The following is a 19,138-nucleotide window of genomic DNA, read 5'->3' on the forward strand; positions in this document are numbered from 1 at the left end:
TGTCTCCAAGCCCGTCATTAGACAATTTGCTTTGCAGTAAAATCAATCAAAGTATAACAGGCCAACCCTATTTGCGTGTGTGTGATCCATGTGTGCGCACGCGCACGGGTGCTTCGCTCAGAAGCGAGGAGACGTGACGTCATGACAATCACATGGCTTGCGATCAGCTGGCTGGCTGATTGCTGGCTTCCGGGTTGCGACTTCCGGCTTGTGAGTACGCTGCTCGCTCTTGGCTTCTTTGCTCGACAAATCAGGTAACAAAAAAAACAAACGACTGAGGTTAAACCGTTTTCAAAACAGCGTGCGTGACGTGGCGAGGTCGAGCGGGGCAGTGAACGTGCGCGGCGTGTCGTGTCGTGTCGCACGCGCCTCGCCAAGGGATGACTTCGGTTCTCGTACAACTAACTAGTGGCTTTTTACAACCAGAACAAAACCAGATCTTTGCGCCTTGTTCGTGAAAAACCTGTGCGTTTTCCGTCAAAGTTCACTTCACTACGACTTCTCCTCCTACCCCAAGAGCTCATTTCGTGCTTTCAAATGGTTCAGGGGCTCTCGATATAGTACATGAAAAGAAAAACGACTTCATGTAAAGAACGAAACATTTTGGACAAAGCGATCTCTGATTCAACGTGCTTTGCTTTTTCTCGGCCACCGGGAGGCGCTACTGTTGAATATTATGGAGATGACGTCGGTCCGGCGGCTCGTACGTGTGTGTTGTTCTCTCGGGGGTTCGTTGCTTGTTGTTTTTCCCCCAAAACGTGTATCAAAACCTAGGCTGGAAAAAAGAAAAACCTCAACAAAAGAAGTTCCCTATCAGGGTAAAACTGGATTTTTTTGTGTGTGTTTTTGTTTTCCAAAAGAGGGATATACTGTACTTTGAAATTGAGGACTTCAAATATCGAGAGGCTGAAATTGGCAGCCTTTCAGGGCCTTTCAAATTCAACAAGGTGAGGAACGGCTGAACAAAATATTCGGCGCTGACCAATGGCCCGCCGTGCCTCTCTCCCATGCGCTCTCCCGATTGTTGACCACCAAGAGGGCCTCTCAAGTCAGGCACTCGTGTTTTCAGGTGGAGTCGGTCGGGGCCGCGGCCATGAACGTCTCGGACAGCGAGGACGGCGCCTACACGGAGCGCACGGCGCTCGTCCAATCGGAGAATCCGGCGGTACCGTCCTACCGACCGGACCGGAGCCCGTCCCACAGGGTAAACTTGCTTTTGCGTACATTTTCTGCAGAGCAGTCAACTGAGACGGACGGACGGGGGAGGGAAGGTTTGCCGCCATACACCGGGGCCACTAACGCACGCCCCTGGCCCCTCCCACAGGCTGGCGATGACGAGGAGCTGAGCCTCAAGTACGGCGCCAAGCACGTCATCATGCTCTTTGTGCCCGTCACGCTGTGCATGCTGCTGGTGGTCGCCACCATCAAGTCGGTGCACTTCTACAGCGACAAGACGGACCAGCAACTGTGAGGCGCTGCAGAACCCCCCCCCCCCCCCCAAAAAAAAAACACTAAGCCTGCCCGCCACTCTGGCCCGCAGCATTTACACGCCGTTCACGGAGAACACGTCGTCGGTGGGCCGGCGCCTCCTCAACTCTGTCCTGAACGCCGTTGTCATGAGCAGCGTCATTGTGGTCATGACCGTCTTCCTGGTCTTCTTGTACAAGTACCGCTGCTACAAGGTGCGTCCACCCCCCCCCCACCGCCCCCTTCAGACACGGCCGGCCACCTCTATCTTTGCTCTTCTTCAGGTGATCCACGGCTGGCTCATCCTGTCTTCCCTCTTGCTGCTCTTCTGGTTCAGCTTCATGTACCTCAGGTGAGACGCTTGCGTGCCCGTCGAGAAGGTCCGTCGGCTGGCCTTCCTTTCGCTTTGACGGCAGATCGGGTAAATAGATTCTCCTCTGCGCCACCGGGGGTCGTTGTTTTGGGGGAGCCACGTTCGCTCCTCCGGCTTGTTTTTCAAGCTTCCCGATTCCAATGATCTCCAAGCTCTGGATGGAGAGCCCCGATGACCGTTGGAAATCGGGCGGGGCGGATGAGGGAATACGGGCGGGACAATTGGCTCTCCGGAACCAAACGGCCGCCCAATGACAATAGACATTGGGCTTCTGACAAGTCTCGACGGCAAATCAAACATCTGTCGTTGAATTGGCGCCTGGAGTCCGCCCCGCGAATGGCATCCGAATGGTATGGTATGGTAACCTACGCAACCAGACCCGAATGGACCAAATGCAATCAAATGGAAGATGAAGGGGCTTCCTAATTGAATCGGTTGGCCAAATAGCCAAGTGAAAGCGGACACGGACGGCTGACGCGCTCTGCCCCTCTCCTCGGCCAGCGAGGTGCTCAAGACGTACAACGTGGCCATGGACTACCCGACGGCAGGCGTGCTGATCTGGAACTTTGGCGCGGTGGGCATGACCTGCGTCCACTGGAAGGGTCCGCTGGCGCTGCAGCAGGCCTACTTGATTGTGGTCAGCGCGCTCATGGCGCTTGTCTTTGTCAAGTACCTGCCCGAGTGGTCGGCCTGGCTCATCCTGGCGTCCGTCTCGGTCTACGGTGAGCGCTGGCTGGCTGGCTGGCTGGGTGGCTGGGCGGCGCCTTCTGACGGGACCTCCCTAACTCCCTCCCTCTCTCCCTGGCAGACTTGGTGGCTGTCCTAAGTCCAAAGGGTCCGCTGAGGATGCTGGTGGAAACGGCGCAGGAGCGCAATGAGCCCATCTTCCCCGCCCTCATCTACTCGTGTGAGTCGGACGGTCGCATTTGCTGATAGGAAGACAAAAAAACAAAACAAATCTTTACGTGACTGAAAATACGCTCCAAGGACCGGCCCTTTCTCTTCACTTGGGACTTTTCTTTGAACGTCTCGACAAGCATCGGGACTTAGACTCAACTTAGACTGACCACGTCGCGTGGCCTCGTTTGTGACTTTATGGCGGCCGTCACGACGAGTTGCTGACAACAGCTGCTCTGTGTGCGTGCGCAGCCGCCATGGCGTGGACGGTGGCGACGGCGAGTCCCGCGGACGGCGAGCCGGGACGTGAGGCAGGTGAGGCCCATCCGTCCGCTGGCCACAAAGTGGCCGCCCCGGTAGCTAAGCGTGCGCCGTGTGTGACAGATGAGGAGGAGGAGGCGGAGCTGAGCGGCGAGGGTGCGGCGGAAGATGAGCAGGAGGAGCGTGAGTGGCCTGACGCGTGACGCTCCCCGGTCCATGTGTGTTTATTTATGTGCTCGCATGTGGTGCGGCAGGCGGCGTGAAACTGGGCCTGGGCGACTTCATCTTCTACAGCGTCCTGGTGGGAAAAGCGGCGGCCGGCGGCGCCGACTGGAACACCACCGTGGCCTGCTTCGTCGCCATCTTGATCGTAAGCCCGCCGTTCGCAACCTACCTCCCTTGGACATCAACTGGAGAAAAGTTGGCGAGCGTGGCGTCAAATGGAAAGGACGGCCCGGTCGCATCGGGTGAAGGAAGGCCTTGCCGCTTAGGTGTGCGTGTGTGCGTGCGTTTCAGGGACTGTGCGTGACACTGCTCCTGCTGGCCATCTTCAAGAAAGCGCTGCCGGCGTTACCCATCTCCATCGCCTTTGGCCTCATCTTCTACTTTGCCACCGACTCGCTGGTGCGACCTTTCACGGACGACTTGGCCGCGCACCACTTTTATATCTGACGGCAAGTCCGCCGGAGCGCACTTTACAGGCCCAGAAGCTTTTTCCCCTTGGAGACGCGGTCCAATAAAATTAAAAAAAAGCAGCTCTCGCTACCACTTGAACTCGGGTGACCTTTTATTGGCAAAGCTTCAATTGCGCTCGTCAAACTGCGACTTGTTCTTGAGGAGGAAGGCCGCCAGGTACTCGATGGGGTTCAGTGGCCTGCGCGCAACACAAGCAGAGGCCACCTGGTCAGACAGCGGCAACCCGACTCACGAGATCATTTGCTGTCATATCAAGTCTGGTCGTCGGTCACAACCTTGCTCGGGAAGCGGCCCAAACACGGTAAGCGGGTAAAGAAACTCTCGCGCTGTCTCACTAAGAGATAGTCTCTCGAAATAATTCCTCGGCAGATTTGCGTCGGGACAACGGCCGTTCGAGTCGTCTCCCGAAGCAAACGTGCTGACAAACTACCGAGTCGGTCGCTTTGGCCTCTTTGTCGGGCGGGGCGGGGCTCTGCTCAAGCTCTCACCTCTCCTTGGCCAGCACGGCCAGGCCTTGCAGTAGGATGGGCACCACCGTCTGGTCCAGGTAGGCTCGCGTGGGCAGCGCCTGCAGATCCACCTTCTGCTTGCTCGTCTTCTCCTGCTCCAGTGTCCTCTGGCCAACGGCAAAGCATGTTGGCGATCCTCCACCCGCCTGCATGCAGTGGCGGGGAGTGACACCTTACCTGGATGCTATCCGTCAGGCCAAACTCCGCGTGAGGGTTTTCGGACACCTGCGCCACAACAAAGTGACCGTCAACAATGCTAGGCTGGCCGAAATTGAAGGTAAGTAAAGAGACATCAGTGCCACCGTTTACGCCTCCATTTGTCGCACGCGTGCTCAAAACCAAACTACAAAAAATAGCAAATTTCTCGCCCATCAGTTGCCGTCGTGCCGGGGAAAATGTACACTTTGGTAGAGTGGTCGTCTCCCAACCCAGAGCTTGGTGGTTCCATCCACAGTGTCAACGTGTCCTTGAGCAAGGCGCAGTTGCTCCCGAAGGAATGTCATCAGTAGGTGACCGAGGACGCAGTGCTTGGAGTGCGAAAAGTGCTTAATGTTTGACCATTTAGTTTCGAATCACTATTGATGGGCTTTGGTGTAGAAATTAAGTGTTTTATCTTGACTGCACGTATGCGAGCAATTAGGAAGGTACTGATGATGGTCATAGCGATGATGAGGCGGCGGACTTACAGTGGGATGCTCCATCGTGTGTTCCGCGTCGGTGTGCTCTGCGAAGACAATTGAGTTCATTTGCACAGGCTCAAATGATGTCTTTTGCTGATTTTTGCAACCCAAAGAAAAAGAGGACATGTTCTGTATTCTAGCGTGCGAGAGAGAAAAAAAAGCCGAACTGGTGTTATTTGTCTCGATTGAAAGCGCTCGTTCAGCCGGTTCCTTGCTTGGCGCTAGCAAGTTAGCTTAGTACTGGATCACACTGGCTGCGGACGTTTTGTGTTCTATCGTGGCGTGGCGTACACGAAAGAAGGAGAACGGAAGCAGCGGCAGCAAAAAAAGGACTTTTATTGTTGTGATTATTCAACTTTAAAAGACGAAATGAACAATGCACTCACCGTCCGCCATGTTTGTTTTGGGTAGTATCCGCTGCCGATTCGCTACTCAAACTGCGTCACTTCCAAGGACTCTTCTGAGTATCGGGCTCATTTCCGGTGTGTGACCTTCAAAATACACGCTATTGCACATGACATTTAAAAATATATATATATATATTAAAAACAAAATCATATATCAAAAGAATAACGTAAAATAACATACAACAAGAAATAAAAAACGAAATCATTTCGTTGCAATTGTAACTGTGCCACAGGGAAGTCATCTTTGTTCAAGGTCCTCCACTCCACGTCAAGTGGAGCCAAGATGTGCTGAAACTGGACGTCCCTCCAAAACGGATGAAAAGATGTGTCAAGGGAGCCTGCTGGAAGGCAGGAAGCAACGCGGAAAGAGATGCCGGAATCTCCCGGTAATACATGCAATAACAATCGACTGTATTTTGGGCTCTGAGCTAGACTGGCAGAAATCTTTTGCCTACAACAAATAAAACACACCTGAAATGTCCCCAATCACAAAAAGAAGCGAGTATGCGTGCTGTTGCCGCATTTTTCTAGCTAAAGACCTGAGGCTGGAGACAAGGTGGAGGGAATTGGGAACAGTTCCTATATCCATGCTTCAAACAAATCAGCCTAAGACAAATGTCCATAAATGAATCTAAAATTGTGACACCACCTCCGAGGTCGGGGAGGGTGTGCACACTTGTCCAAACACATGACCTTTAGATGTTCCTTGCTCTGAAACAGCTGATTTCTTTTTTCGACTTGATGAATGCAATTGAGTTGTCTAGGTCACATGAATGGTGGGAAAACGATTGTTGTCATTTTGGTACAGGCCAAAAAGAGCTTTGTTTGTGTGACAGTTGGTTTTAGTTTTGCCTGAGAGTGTTTTGAAGTTGCCCAATTTGCCAAAATGTCGCGGGCATCCATCCGTGCATCCGTGCATCCGTGCGTCCGTCCGTCCGTGCGTGCGTCCGTCCGTCCGTCCGTCCATCCATCCATCCATCCATCCATCCATCCATCCATCCATCCATCGACCTGAGTGGCTGACTTTTATTGTGAAGGCGCGATTTGGCGCCCCCTGTCAACGCCTGCGTGCATTGCTGCGTGTCCTCTGCAGCGGCATCAGCATCGGCGGCGGCGGACGAGACGAAACGAGCTGAGCTGAGCTGAGCTGAGTCCGGCTGAGCTGCCACATTGGCCCGCCCGGCTTCTCTTTCGTTTTAGCACCACCTCACCCGCCCGCGCAACAGCAGGAAAGCAGGGGTGAAGGAGCAGGTGCGCTCGCCCGCTTGCGATGGCGTCGGCGCTGCGGCACGACGACTCGGCGACGCTCGGCGCTGCTGCGTGAGGATTTCAGGCCACGCAACGCCACTTCCGGTGCCCAGGTGAGGCCTGCACGCAAACGCGGCCCGAAAGGCCGCGCGCGCGTCGTTCTTTGTTTTATCCACCGCCATCGCAGCGCGCGCGCGATGGCCTGATGGATGGGGGGGGATTGTGTGTGTGTGTGGGGGGGGGGGGGTGTCTCTCTTACGCAACACGCGCAGAGCACAACGAACCACCGCTGTGCCAGTTCGGGTTCACTTGGGCGGGTTCGGCTTGTCTCCCTCGCCGTGCGGCAATGATGTCATGTGATGACGTCACATCTCGAGATGAGCCCTCCGTTCTATGCGCACATGAGCATAACCGAAAAAGTATTAGCAAGACAACAAATGGTTAGATTGGCGGAAGGCTCGAATTGCTAGCAGAAAAATCTCCTTTATTGACGGTCTTTTGGACAAAAGTCAAACATGTTCATCATATCCACAAATTATACGATATGATATTAGGTGGCAAGGGTCTTGCAGTTCAGACGGTGCAGGGCTCGATTCCGGTTCAGGCCCTCTTGTGTGGAGTTTGCGTGTTCTCCCCGTGCCTGTGTGGGTTTCCTCCAGATACTCCGGTTTCCTGCCACATTTCAAAAACACGGGCGGGAGCCAGCCGCTTTCAAATGACTACTTGTGGTCATTGTCCACAATGACCCCAAAGGTCTCGGGAAAACCGCGCTCAAATACCAGTTGCGTTACGATTTTCCTTTCCTCACCGGCAGCGAGCGTCAGCCCACCGAAACAGAATTGTGCCTCGCGCTGTCCTGTGGTCAATATTCACCACCGGGGGCGCTCCTTTTCAGGGGGGGGCGACCCGGCCCACGCCATTGACGCCTACCGACCGGGCTCCTCGCGTAGGTCGAGGGCGAAGATGCGGCGCTGAGCATGCTGGGGGTGCTGATCGTTGCCATGGCGACCGCGGGCGGCGCCCGGGCCTGCGGCGCCCGGGACAACTGCTCGGCCGACGGCGGCTCCAAAGAGTACTGCTACTCGGCCCGCATCCGCAGCACCGTGCTGCAGGGTTTGCCCTTCGGCGGCGTGCCCACCGTGCTGGCGCTGGACTTCATGTGCTTCCTGGTCAGGCCGCCCGCCCGCCCGCCCCCGTCCCGCCGCAAGTAGCGGCGAGTGCGGACCTAACCGGCAGACCACGTCTCCTTCCTCCCGCAGGTCTTGCTTTTCGTCTTTTCCATCTTACGAAAGGTGGCGTGGGACTACGGACGCCTGGCGCTGGTCACCGACGCCGACAGGTGAGTGACGTGGAAGCAGACCCGCTCGTCGGCAAAGCGGCGAAGGCTCACAAACGCTTGCCGGCGTAGCGAGCCCTGGCTTTTTCCTCAAAGGCTGCAAAGACCCATTTCTTTTTTTGTGTGTGTGTGAACAACATTTCTTTGCGAGCTCCTAGGAAGGCTGACCAAAAGCCCCCGTTGGCAAGCCCTCGCTAGCTTTGGCCGCTGGCTTCAAAAGGGGTTTGAGACAGATGGCCAGCGATTGGTCAGAAAAGGGACGTCCCCATCCGACCTTTTCAATTCCTAGACCAGGGGTAGGCAATTCCGGTCCTGGAGGGCCGCTGTCCTGCATGTTTTCTATGTCACCCCCACCCTGTTGCGACACACCTGATTGAAATGGTCAGATAGATCATTAGCAAGGTCTGCAGAAGCTGGTAACAATCCTGATCATTTGAATCAGGTGTGTTGCAGCAGCACGGAGACCTAGAAAACATGCAGGACAGCGGCCCTCCAGGACTGGAATTGGGCAGAAATGAGGCATGCTTTTATTTCTCTTGAGTGCCACGAAGAACAATAGTCAGCAACAGTAGCTGGGAGAAAATAGGAAGCCTCCATTCCTATTGTTCGTGTCCTGTGCTTGTCCCGTCCCGTGGGAGTTTGTCAGCTTTGAAAATGAATGGAAAAGCCAAAGAAGCACAGCGTCTTTCTTGATCCCTCCCGCTTGAATGAAACGCTTTCTGCCACACGCGTGCCGATCCAGACGCCGGCAGATAAAAGAGCACGATTGGCAGCTGCTCCTACCTGAGATTTGATGCTATGTCGAGCCGTATCATCCCATACAGTATTTTTTTTACGATATCAATATCAGTAGCGGATGGGGACAGCCCTAATGGTAATATGTTCCGGTGGTTTGTCTCGAGGTTCATCCAACGGGCCGGAACAGGCTCATGCAATTGAGCCCTATTCTCGTGATCCAACTGCTCAATGAAGCTCACTTACTAAGCCTCATAAGTGTTTTGTGGCTAACTTTGCTGGTTTTTGTTGTTGTTCTTTTTGAATAGATTTGTTCCTTGTTTTTGTTGCTACTTTGTCCATCCATGCCTGATGCGTGCCTATCTTGGCGAGAGCCTCACTTGCTTTCTTTGGAAAGGGATCCATCCGTTTGGTTACGTTGCTGCCAGCCGCCGCCGCCGCCGCCGCCGCTCCTCTCCTATTGGACGGCGGCGCACGTGCTGGGATAAAAAGCAAGCGCGGGCAGCAAAGCACGCCCCGCTGGCCGTATGAAAGTGCACATTCATCGCATGGCTTTGCAACACCAATATTGCTCATTCAATTATCGACATGACGACGTCTATCCATTTATCCATCTATCTGTCGCTCTATATATATCGTTAATGACGCAGGCCGATGAAACTACAGCTCGCCGACACGTACGCGACTACAAATAAACAATGGCTCGGCCCGTATGACGTGTTCTTGTATGGCGGGTGGAACAAAGTGCAGTCAAACTCTTGGCCTTCAAACCTGCAGCAGATGCACTTGTGATCCTAAGTATGCCTCAACACCACTTATTGGATGTAACGCTGCGTTTTCAACTTACTCGGCCATTTAAAGAAGACGATTGCCATTGCCGCGTCGAGCCCTTTGGTAAAGCTATTCCCAGACAGCCAGCGTGCTAACGGCAGCGAAGATGCTAACCAATCTTCGTGCTTGTCCCCAACATGAAAACAATTCAGCCGAAGACGGGACAGGGATAACTATGAGCCGGTCCAAAGGTAACGTTTTGTGTGCGCCTGCGTGTGTCTGTGTGTGTATCGTTGACCTCGTGGCGTGCTAGCTACATAGCCAGTTAGCTTGAGGCGGCCCAAAGATGGCCACGTGCGGGAAGTGATGTCTTATTAGCTCCCGGGCTTTGTGGTTGCACGAGAGCTAGCGCGTACGCTCGGGTGGTCGAGCAAAGCGCTAATGGCTAAGCGCTAACCCTCCCTTTGACTGTCTCCTCAGCGTGGCGTCGGCGGCGATGCACTCGGATGCGCCCGACCGCTACGAACGCCTCACGTCGGTCTCTAGCTCCGTTGACCTGGAGCAGCGCGACAACGTGAGCACTCTTCCTTCCTTCCTTCCTTCCTTCCTTCCTTCCTTCCTTCCTTCCTTCCTTCCTTCCTTCCTTCCTTCCTCGCTTCCTCCCTTCCTCCCTTCCTCGCTTCCTTCCTTCCCTCCCTCTCTCCCGGCTTCTCCCCTTTGCTCCTCTAGCATACTACGCTGCCTTGAGAAATTCCGAACACGTAAGCCGTCGTCATAGTGACGGACGAGCATGCTTTGGTCTTAATCCGCTAGCCGCTGGGGATGCTAATAGTAATCCACTTAAACAGCGAGCAGGTCAGAGGTCGGCCAAAGGGAGGCCTCGGACACTCGTTTCACTTTATTCCCCCCCCTTATTCAGGATTCCCCCCAACCCTCTCTCAGGGACATTTGATTCCCTGCTTATCGGCCGATCGGGGCAACCTAGACAACAAGCGCGTGCTTTCAGAAAAACAGCTAGTCAAAGTCGCTGAAGTGATTGTGTCTTTTTTTTATTTATGCGGTCGCAGGGCTTCTGCTCGTGGCTGACGGCCATCTTCCGCATCAAGTGAGTTTCTGATCGGCAAGCACTCCATTGCGGTCGCGCGACTGATCTGGGCCGTGGCGGCAGGGACGAGGAGATCCGGGAGAAATGCGGCGAGGACGCCGTGCACTACCTGTCCTTCCAGCGTCACATCATCGGCCTCCTGGTGGTGGTGGGCGTCCTGTCTGTCGGCATCGTGCTGCCCGTCAACTTCTCGGGCGACCTGCTAGGTGAGGCCCCAAAAGTACGGCCCGGGGGCCCGGACGCGGTCGGCCCGTCGGCGGTCTCTGACCGGCCCTCAAAAGACAAATACGCAAATGGTTCAAAAAGAGTTTGCAATTGAAATGCTGATTGTTAATTGAGGGCTCAGAGCTGCACCCAGCGTAATAAGTCGCCTTTGATTGACATGTGCTGAGAATGACAAGCAGGAAGTGGACTGTGTGTGTGTGTGTGTGTGTGTGCGTGCGTGTGTGTGGTGTGTGTGAGACGTTTTTTAGTTAGGATTATCAGCAAAGATTTACTGCTAACCCAAGGAGCAGCCGGACCCCCGTCCAAAGAAGGTAACAGACGTGTTGTGAGTGTGTACGTGTGTAGACGTGTGCACTTGTAGACGTGTCAATTGTAGACCCTTGAAGTTGTAACCATTGTGGCCCCGCCCACAGTCCAGTGCCTTTTAGAACCCAGTGCCTTTTGTTGTCCAGTGCACGTCAACAGTAAGAAAAGAAGAGAAGTAGATTCATTGGTCCACCTTGGGAGGGAGGCGAGGGGCCGGAGCCCGTCGCCCTGAAGCGGATGCCGACCAACGACCGGGCACACCTACGGACAGAGAATAGTCGTGGAAGAGGCTCGGGTCAAGCAGAAGGAATGGAAGGAAGGAAGGAAGGAAGGAAGGAAGGAAGGAAGGAAGGAAGGCGTGCTGCGAAGGGCCCAAATGTTGAGGAAGAATAAAAAGCCAGACAAGGCCCTCAATTGCCCTTTCTGTTTGTCGCCTGGAAAACTCAGCGGGCCGTTTGTTTGCGGAGTTCACGTTAGCGTCACGCCGCCACCAAAACCGCTGGCTCGGCGTGCCACTTGGTTCCTCTCTTCTCCATTCGTCTTCTTGAAAGGTGGCGGCCTCGCCTCCGAGCGCCGTGCGTTTGGGGACCACGCCGACTCGGAAGCTCGCTTGCGTTTACCTTCCGTCTTGATGATTTCTCTTTTGTTTTTTTCTTCTTATTTGTCTGTCAGAAAACAACGCCTACAGCTTCGGCCGCACTACGATAGCCAACCTAAAGTCCGGGTGAGTTTGCGACGGCCCCCAGTCACGTGTCTGGTGACTGGCTGCATTTTGAGCATCCAGAGTTGGCCTTGCCGCCCCCGCCTGACGTGCCGACTTTTTGCTTGTGGCTTTAGGACCAATTTGTTGTGGCTGCACACCACGTTCGCCTTCATGTACCTGTTGCTCACCGTCTACAGCATGAGACGGCACACGTCTAAGATGCACTACAAGGAGGACGACTTGGTGAGAACCGGCTGGCCGAGCGAGCGAGCGAGCGAGCGCTTGCTGTGCCGAGCGCTCGGCGCACACTCATGGCTCCTTTGGTGCCTGGCAGGTGAAACGCACCTTATTCATCAACGGCATCTCCAAGTACGCCGAAGAGAGTCAGATCAAGCAACACTTTGAGTAGGCGCCCGAAAGCCACCCGCCTTTGCTTCAGGACCGTTAGCGTGACAGCCAGCGCCTACCTGAACCAGCCCCTCTGCTCTTCTCAGGCAGGCGTACGAGAACTGCGCCGTTCTGGAGGCTCGGATCTGCTACAACGTGGCCAGGTTGATGTCTCTCAACGCTGAGAGGTGAGCGGCCGGCTGCGTGCTGGGATGGAGGCCGGCTGGCCGGCGGCGGCGAGTAGTTTGGCTTGGCGTGGCTTGCTTTAGCTTAGCTTAGCTTCGCTGCATCACAAAGCCTTTGCTGCGGCACCGCAGGAAGAAGACGGAGCGCAGCAAAAAGTTCTTTACCGACCTGATGGCCAAGGAGCACGTTCCCACCATGATCAACCCCAAACCTTGCGGACATCTCTGCTGCTGCGCCATCGCCGGCTGCGAAGAGGTCAGTCACCCTTCCTCATCCCCGCCAGACCGAGCTGAAGTGACACGAGACCACGCGTAAACTGCCCCACCTGCCGGTTGAAGGTCAACAACTTGAGAGCGACCTGACAGAGTCTTGTAGGCTCGCGTAATCTCGACACTTTAGACTTTTGGACCTTCAGACTCGCCGATTGTGGGCTGTAGGACCAGTCTCTGTGTGTGTGTGTGTGTGTGTGTGTGTGTGTGTGTGTGTGTGTGTGTGTGTGTGTGTGGTGGCAGGAGGAGGCGGTCAGCTTCTACACCAAGAGGGAGGCTAAACTGAAGGAGGAGTACCGCAAGGAGAAGGAAAAGGTCCACACCAAACCTCTGGGCATGGCCTTCGTCACCTTCCAGAACGAGGCCACGACCGCCACGTAAGCCCTCACCCCGCTCACAGATGGGACACAGCCCGCTAATTCGTCCGCTGTCCCGGCAGAATCCTGAAGGACTTCAACGCGTGTCAGGTTCAAGGTTGCCGCTGCCGCCAGGAGCCGCGATCCTCGCAGTTCAGCGAAGCGCTTCACGTGCACAACTGGAACGTGTCGTACGCGCCCGACCCGCAAAACGTGCGCTGGTGCGTCCCGCTTCAGGTCGTTTGGGTCCCGCCCGATTCCGGCGGATGACGTGTTTGCGTGTGTCCCCAAGGGAGCACCTGTCGCTGGGCGGCATCTCCTGGTGGATCCGCTGCCTGGTCATCAATTGCATCCTGTTCCTGCTGCTCTTCTTCCTCACCACACCGGCCATCATCATTTCCACCATGGACAAGTTCAACGTCACCAAGCCAGTGGAGTACCTCAACGTAAGTGAGAGGAAGTGCGCGAGCGAGCCCTGGCTGATGCCAGCCGCTGCCCGATGCCGGCTGCTGCCTCCTCGAGGTCATCGGGGCGGCGGCGTGGCTCCAAAGCTCCTAACTACTTGTGCCTCCTCAGAACCCTATCGTGACGCAGTTCTTCCCCACACTCCTCCTGTGGGCCTTTTCTGCTCTGCTGCCAACCATCGTCTACTACTCGGCATTCTTTGAGGCGCACTGGACGAGGTCTCGAGCGACGCCCTCGCACCTCTTGCCCAACGTCACACTGCCACCGCTCGTCCTTCGTCACCACTTCTATTCCACAATTTTCTAATATTTAGACAGTTTCATTACAAGGTGTGTGTGTGTGTGTGTGTGTGTGTGTGTTTGTGCGCTTGTGTGTGTGCGCGCACGCGTGTGTGTTTGTGCACGGAGCAGATCTGGAGAAAACAGGACGACAATGCACAAGTGCTATACGTTCCTGATCTTTATGGTACTTCTGCTGCCCTCTCTTGGCCTGAGCAGGTATTGCTGCTGCTGTTGCTGCTGTCTGTCACGTCAATTGTTGTCAGTTATCACGCGTTTGACCTTCATCTGCAATCACGTTTCAGCCTTGATGTCTTCTTCCGCTGGCTCTTTGACAAAAAGTTCTTGGCCGACGGCACCGTTCGCTTTGAGTGAGTCCGCCAGACTTTTCCTACATTTGCTTCACGGAGGAAGAGAGCTCAGGTGCCTGCCGTCCGTCCCTTAGGTGCGTGTTCCTGCCCGACAACGGCGCATTCTTCGTCAACTATGTGATCGCATCGGCCTTCATCGGGAATGCCATGGATCTGCTTCGTATCCCGGGTCTTCTCATGTACATGATTCGACTCTGCTTGGCGCCGTCCGCTGCGGACAGACGTAACGTCAAGAGGGTGAGCGCGCAGCAGGAACGCACAACGATGGGGATCAACACAAGCCAGGTCCAGAAGGCCAGATGCTGACCACGTGCTCACTCCATCCAAAGGAGCCTAAGCAGATTTATCCAATCGGGTCCAGAAAACCACATCCGGAAAACTAGGTCGAGAGGACCGAGGCCAACTCCTGGCCAGGGTTTAGCAAACCGGGTCCAAACGACCGCGGCGTGGTAAACAAATGATTCAATAAAACGGGCGCCGACCGAGTCCGGAAGTACATTTGTGGACTAAGTCGAAGAGACCCCGAGACCCGAGCCCGGCTTTTCCCACGGCAGCTGGCCTGGCTTGACGTTGTCCCGTGTTGTTTTCCCGGGCAATGGACCGACGTGATTTGCACTTGTGTCAGCATCAAGCGTACGAGTTCCAGTTCGGGGCGGCGTACGCCTGGATCATGAACGTCTTCACCGTGGTCATGGCCTACAGCATCACCTGCCCCATCATCGTGCCCTTTGGTGAGTGCGGCGCGCTGCTTGACGTGGTGGCAAAGGGGCCAGCCTCACCCCGCCTCATGGACCCCTCAGGTCTGATGTACATGCTGCTCAAGCACCTGGTGGACCGCTACAACATGTACTACGCGTACCTGCCGTCCAAGCTGGACAAAAAAATCCACTCTGGCGCCGTGACGCAGGTGGTGGCCGCGCCCATCCTTTGCCTCTTCTGGCTGCTCTTCTTCTCCACCATGCGAACAGGTAAGCCCCTCGCTTGCAAGCAAAGAACAAAGGCAAATCTTTTTCCCCGAAAATCAAGTGTCTGGTCAAAACAAAACAGACCCCAGAGCACTTTTCCATTTCCATCCTTGGGGGTCGCCGTTCAATTCCGTGCCCTTCTGCGGCGCGGGCTGCGCTTTGACCCAGTTTCAAATTCAAGGTCACTCCTCCCAAACCGCTTCAATAAGAAGTCGACTTTGACCCAATTTGATATTCAACTTGGCTGGCTTCAATAAGAAGTTGAAATGCGCAACTCATTCAAGCGCAAGTCATCAAAAAATTCGCTCGTGTGCTGCCACCTGCTGGTGACTAAAACTGACATGGCAGTGCCCATGTGCTCAGCTTGCCGACGGTGATTTGAATGAATGATTTGCCCCCGCCACAACAACTTGGCATCAAATCGATTGCCCTCCCACCCTCACTCCCAAATGTCGAAGCCAAGGTAACGTTGCCAAGCGCGCGCGCGCGCGTGCGCAGGTTTCGAGACACCCACGTCGGTCTTCACGCTGGCAGTCCTGGTGGTGACCATCGTGGTGTGCTTGTCGCACGTCTGCTTCGGGCACTTCAAGTACCTCAGCGCTCACAACTACAAGGTCGGTCGGTCGGTCGGTCGGTCGGTCGGTCGGTCGGTCGATCGATCGCTCGGTCGCTCGGTCGCTCATTCCACCCCCGTCCTGCACGTCCGTCGGCTAACGGCGCTCTGTCACAACGCAGATCGACACCAAGGACTCGGACGCCGAAGTGGTGGAGAACGGCCGTCCGGCTCGCAGCGCCGCTTCCCCGCCGTCCAAATCGCAGGTGAGATTGGATTGAGCTCATCCTCGGTTGGTTGGGAAACGTTGCATTTCAATTCAATGAGTCATTGCTCCAACTCTCACAAATTGATTGTGTATTTTCACGATGTTTCTTTGTGTTGTTTCCCAGAAAAACATGACTTGTGTAACATTTTATTGTTTCTAATTCTCCGAAGGTAGTGCATGTATTCAAATTGAGCACTTTTTCGGAAAATGTGCACAGTTGGTGTGAGCCGTTTTCATGAACCAATTTCAACCAAACAGAAAAGAACAATTCATCCTCAGCTATGATGACATGATTACAATGAAAGGATGAGGTTCGTCACGTGGCTAACGCGAGTGACGCTTTGTGTGCCCTCGCAGCAGATGTACATCGCCCAGGTGCTCCAGGACCCCAACTCGGACGAGCCGGGCGGAGGGGGCGAGGAGGACCGGGCGTCGTCCCAAGACGACGACATGCTCAACGGCGGCAACAACATTAACGAGGCGGATTTCCACTCGGGGGAGGACAGTCTGATCGCAAACGAGGTCCGCCAGTAACTGGGGGTGGAGCTCCACGGAGGGGGCGGAGACAGTCCGCCGTCCTCGCCACCACGCGATGCTAGCGAGCGAGCTAACCAGCTCGCTCCCTAGCTAGCCGGCTAGCGCCACTGCGCTGGCGAGGCTCCGCCCCTTCCCAGCCTGAAGACTTGACCCTGACCGTTGCGGTGGGCATCATCCAACTGGAAGTGCGTCCCCTCACCTGGCCGCTCTTATCGCTCTCATCTGTGGCTTTTTTTCCAAGCGGTCGTCGCTCAGGAGTTCTCGGCAACTCCGCCGCTCGCGGCTCGTCTGGAACGAGTCGTGGGACCTCCCGACGGCGACCGCACCTTCAAATGTCACGTGACCACACGGCGGTGTCGGCACGCGTCGCCCTTTGATACGACGGGACTCCAAACGACGGCTAGTGACTCACCGACTTAACTTACGACTCGGCTGCGATTGGATAGGGTGAGCCGTTCAAAGTTATCGGAGTCGCTCGTCAAGGTCCCCGACGGAAACTCGTGGCAACTGGACCCTTCCGCTAACTTTGGAATGAATCGCCGTACCTCCCGTTAGGCCCCGACGTCGACCGGACCGGCCGTGACTCACAATTTGTCGGTTTGGGGTCGTTGGCCTGAAAGGGGGGTTTAAAGCGTAGACTCGCCAGGACGAGTCGCGACGCAAACGTGTCCGAGTTGCACTGAGTAGTTTGAATGCGTCACGACTGAACTCTTCCCATGACTTTGTCCTTGTTGTTTTCACATATGCTAGCGGGTGTTGCGAGCTAACGCACGTGTGCTAATCCCCTTCAGTGAAGAGATTTTTGTGGGCTTCTTCGTCTGCCAGCTTCTGTGTTGAATGCACGGGAGGCTTCGCCTGTTAGCCTAGCTTAGCTCTGAGAATAGGTTAGCACATAGCACACCCAGTGTCATTTAGTTTCATTCGCCATACATTGGAGCGACAGCAGTCGGTGGCGCGCTTTGATGAGATTGCTACGTACAATACAAATGGGTTGAAAAAAATGTCTGGCTTGCGCGCACTAAAGCTAGCATGTCTATAAAGCTTCTGGAGACATCTTCAACGCTAAGGTGGAATACAACTTAAAACGTGTTGGTTTTAATCCGACGTTCTGCGCTATCCTAAGCTAGGCTAACTGCATTTTGACAGCTGTTCACTGGCGCTGATATTTATTTATTTTTTCAACTTATTTATGTTTGTCTTCCGTTTGGTGTGAACACTGAATTTAAACACGTTTTATGAGCTAGCTAGCTAGCGCATCGTCTTATGTTTGCAAAACTAACAAAAACCTTTTGAGTCAAACAGCCGCCGAGTCACTTGACGATTGACGTCTCAGGTGTGCCCCCCCCCCCCCCCCTCCCCTTTAATATATTGTTTACATTGCATTTTCGTTTTTGCGCGTGTGTGTGCGCGCGCGCGCGCACAGAGCTAAGCGATGAAAGCTGTCGGAGCTCTGGTTTTTGTGGCTCCACGCCGGAGACTTTGACTGCTGCGTGCTGTGTCCATTCGTTCACGTGGTCTCCTCGGATCGACATCCAAAGGTGTGTCCTCCTTGGACACTAATCTCAGATAACGGCTTCTGTTTGCCGCTTGACAAGGACCCTAAGCCTCGGACAAAAGAAGCCCCCACGGAAAGCCCCCGATGCCCATCATTTTGCGCGACCACGACCGCCTCCTCGCATCGGGGCCGACAGCTTATGGCACTTTGGGACGTGTGAACCGAAACAAACTGTGGACGAATCAACAACAAATTCATGATCAAATGAATGGCCGACCATTTCAATCATGAGTTTACAGCGATGGCAAAGAGAGTACTAACCCCGCCACAGTTTGTCTTGAGCCGCAGGTGTTTCAACTTAGCTAGCGCCAGAGCAAAGTGCAGCTTTTATGCGAAGCACCTGCCGCTCGAGCCAAAGTGTGGCCTGACGGCTTTTGACTTCCTGGACCTGGATTTGCCATCGCTGATCCCATTGCTGAGTTTCAAACTAGCTAAGTCCTTGACATTTCAGCCTCTCGTCGGTCAATATTGACTGATTTCAAAGCGGACTTGGTATCTGACAACTGCCTTTAAATTGCAAAGAACTCAAAGAAAACTACAATCAGTATTTTGGCATGTTGCAGGTAATGGAGTAAACCACAAACAGTCATCACGGTCCGTTGATGTTTGTGCACTTTTCAATTTGAAATCACGGCCGCATTGGAATAGAGCGATGGAAATGTGCGGGTTCATATTATTTTGATGAATCACTCATGAAAACATCGTAGTGGCTGACTTGCTTTAGAGCGCTTCCCCCCTTGTTCTTTGGATGGTTCCAAGAAAAGAAAGGTGGAAAGATGGGATCAACACCCGTCATCGTCACAACTCGTCCTTATTTGTAAGGGAAACGTTCGAGTGTGACGACTCGAGGCCAAAGCATTACATTAGTTTTGATTTGGGTTAGCTTTTGCTCCTATGGCGAGGATTTTGAGCAGGAAAGGGAAGGGCTGCCAGCCGCGAGTCGTGTCCAATAAAGGCCGCCCAAACGGCGCCGCGAATGTGCGCACATAAAGAGTGCGCAAGTGCGCCGTTTGCCGACAATGCGGCGCCAACATCTTCATTTGTGTTATTGCTGTGAGTGAGCTTTTTTATTTTCTCCTGTAAGCTACTTATTTATGTCAACTGGTCAATAAAACGTCTCATCAAGCGTCAGCGTGGACTTGCCGTGATTGCAGGTCGTGTCCGTCTGTCTGATCCGTACGGAGCCGCTGGAGCTCTTCTTACTGCTCCCGCTTGGTCGCGGGCCATCT

General features: G+C 54.5%; 3 protein-coding genes across 5 annotated transcripts; 2 read left to right on the forward strand and 1 right to left on the reverse strand.

Annotated features, from left to right (window-relative positions):
* Positions 1-127: 127 nt before the first annotated feature.
* Positions 128-3,946, forward strand: psen2 (presenilin 2). 3 transcript variants are annotated; one of them, XM_085912964.1, is made up of 12 exons: positions 128-254; positions 861-947; positions 1,070-1,204; positions 1,325-1,467; positions 1,541-1,682; positions 1,752-1,819; positions 2,342-2,562; positions 2,649-2,747; positions 2,990-3,052; positions 3,122-3,181; positions 3,253-3,368; positions 3,515-3,789. In XM_085912964.1, the coding sequence occupies exons 3-12, from the start codon at positions 1,094-1,096 to the stop codon at positions 3,668-3,670; spliced, it is 1,179 nt and encodes a 392-aa protein (XP_085769090.1). In that variant the 5' UTR covers positions 128-254; positions 861-947; positions 1,070-1,093; the 3' UTR covers positions 3,671-3,789. The 3 variants fall into 3 exon arrangements, with proteins under 3 accessions (XP_085769090.1, XP_085769088.1, XP_085769089.1); XM_085912962.1 differs by having other exon boundaries at positions 1,070-1,467; positions 3,515-3,945; XM_085912963.1 differs by lacking the exon at positions 128-254 and adding an exon at positions 263-728 and having other exon boundaries at positions 1,070-1,467; positions 3,515-3,946.
* Positions 3,768-5,370, reverse strand: dpy30 (dpy-30 histone methyltransferase complex regulatory subunit). The gene is made up of 5 exons (XM_085912965.1): positions 5,270-5,370; positions 4,890-4,927; positions 4,381-4,428; positions 4,183-4,310; positions 3,768-3,872 (listed from the first exon to the last, which is right to left on the reverse strand). The coding sequence occupies exons 1-5, from the start codon at positions 5,277-5,279 to the stop codon at positions 3,800-3,802; spliced, it is 297 nt and encodes a 98-aa protein (XP_085769091.1). The 5' UTR covers positions 5,280-5,370; the 3' UTR covers positions 3,768-3,799.
* A 2,111-nt stretch (positions 5,371-7,481) lies between these two features.
* LOC147057580 (mechanosensitive cation channel TMEM63B-like) lies at positions 7,482-19,029 on the forward strand. The gene is made up of 22 exons (XM_085912759.1): positions 7,482-7,707; positions 7,798-7,877; positions 9,861-9,954; positions 10,448-10,485; positions 10,549-10,691; positions 11,689-11,740; positions 11,854-11,962; positions 12,054-12,124; positions 12,214-12,294; positions 12,424-12,547; positions 12,805-12,938; positions 13,001-13,138; positions 13,210-13,363; positions 13,494-13,600; positions 13,793-13,879; positions 13,966-14,031; positions 14,106-14,268; positions 14,657-14,762; positions 14,832-14,999; positions 15,495-15,610; positions 15,732-15,815; positions 16,175-19,029. Exons 1-22 carry the CDS (start codon positions 7,516-7,518, stop codon positions 16,349-16,351), a joined length of 2,484 nt encoding a protein of 827 aa, XP_085768885.1. The 5' UTR covers positions 7,482-7,515; the 3' UTR covers positions 16,352-19,029.
* The last annotated feature ends 109 nt before the right edge of the window (positions 19,030-19,138 follow it).

This window comes from Syngnathus leptorhynchus, chromosome 5 (genome assembly GCF_054491065.1).
Source record: "Syngnathus leptorhynchus isolate UIUO chromosome 5, UIUO_Slep, whole genome shotgun sequence".
NCBI classification, from domain to species: Eukaryota; Metazoa; Chordata; class Actinopteri; order Syngnathiformes; family Syngnathidae; genus Syngnathus; species Syngnathus leptorhynchus.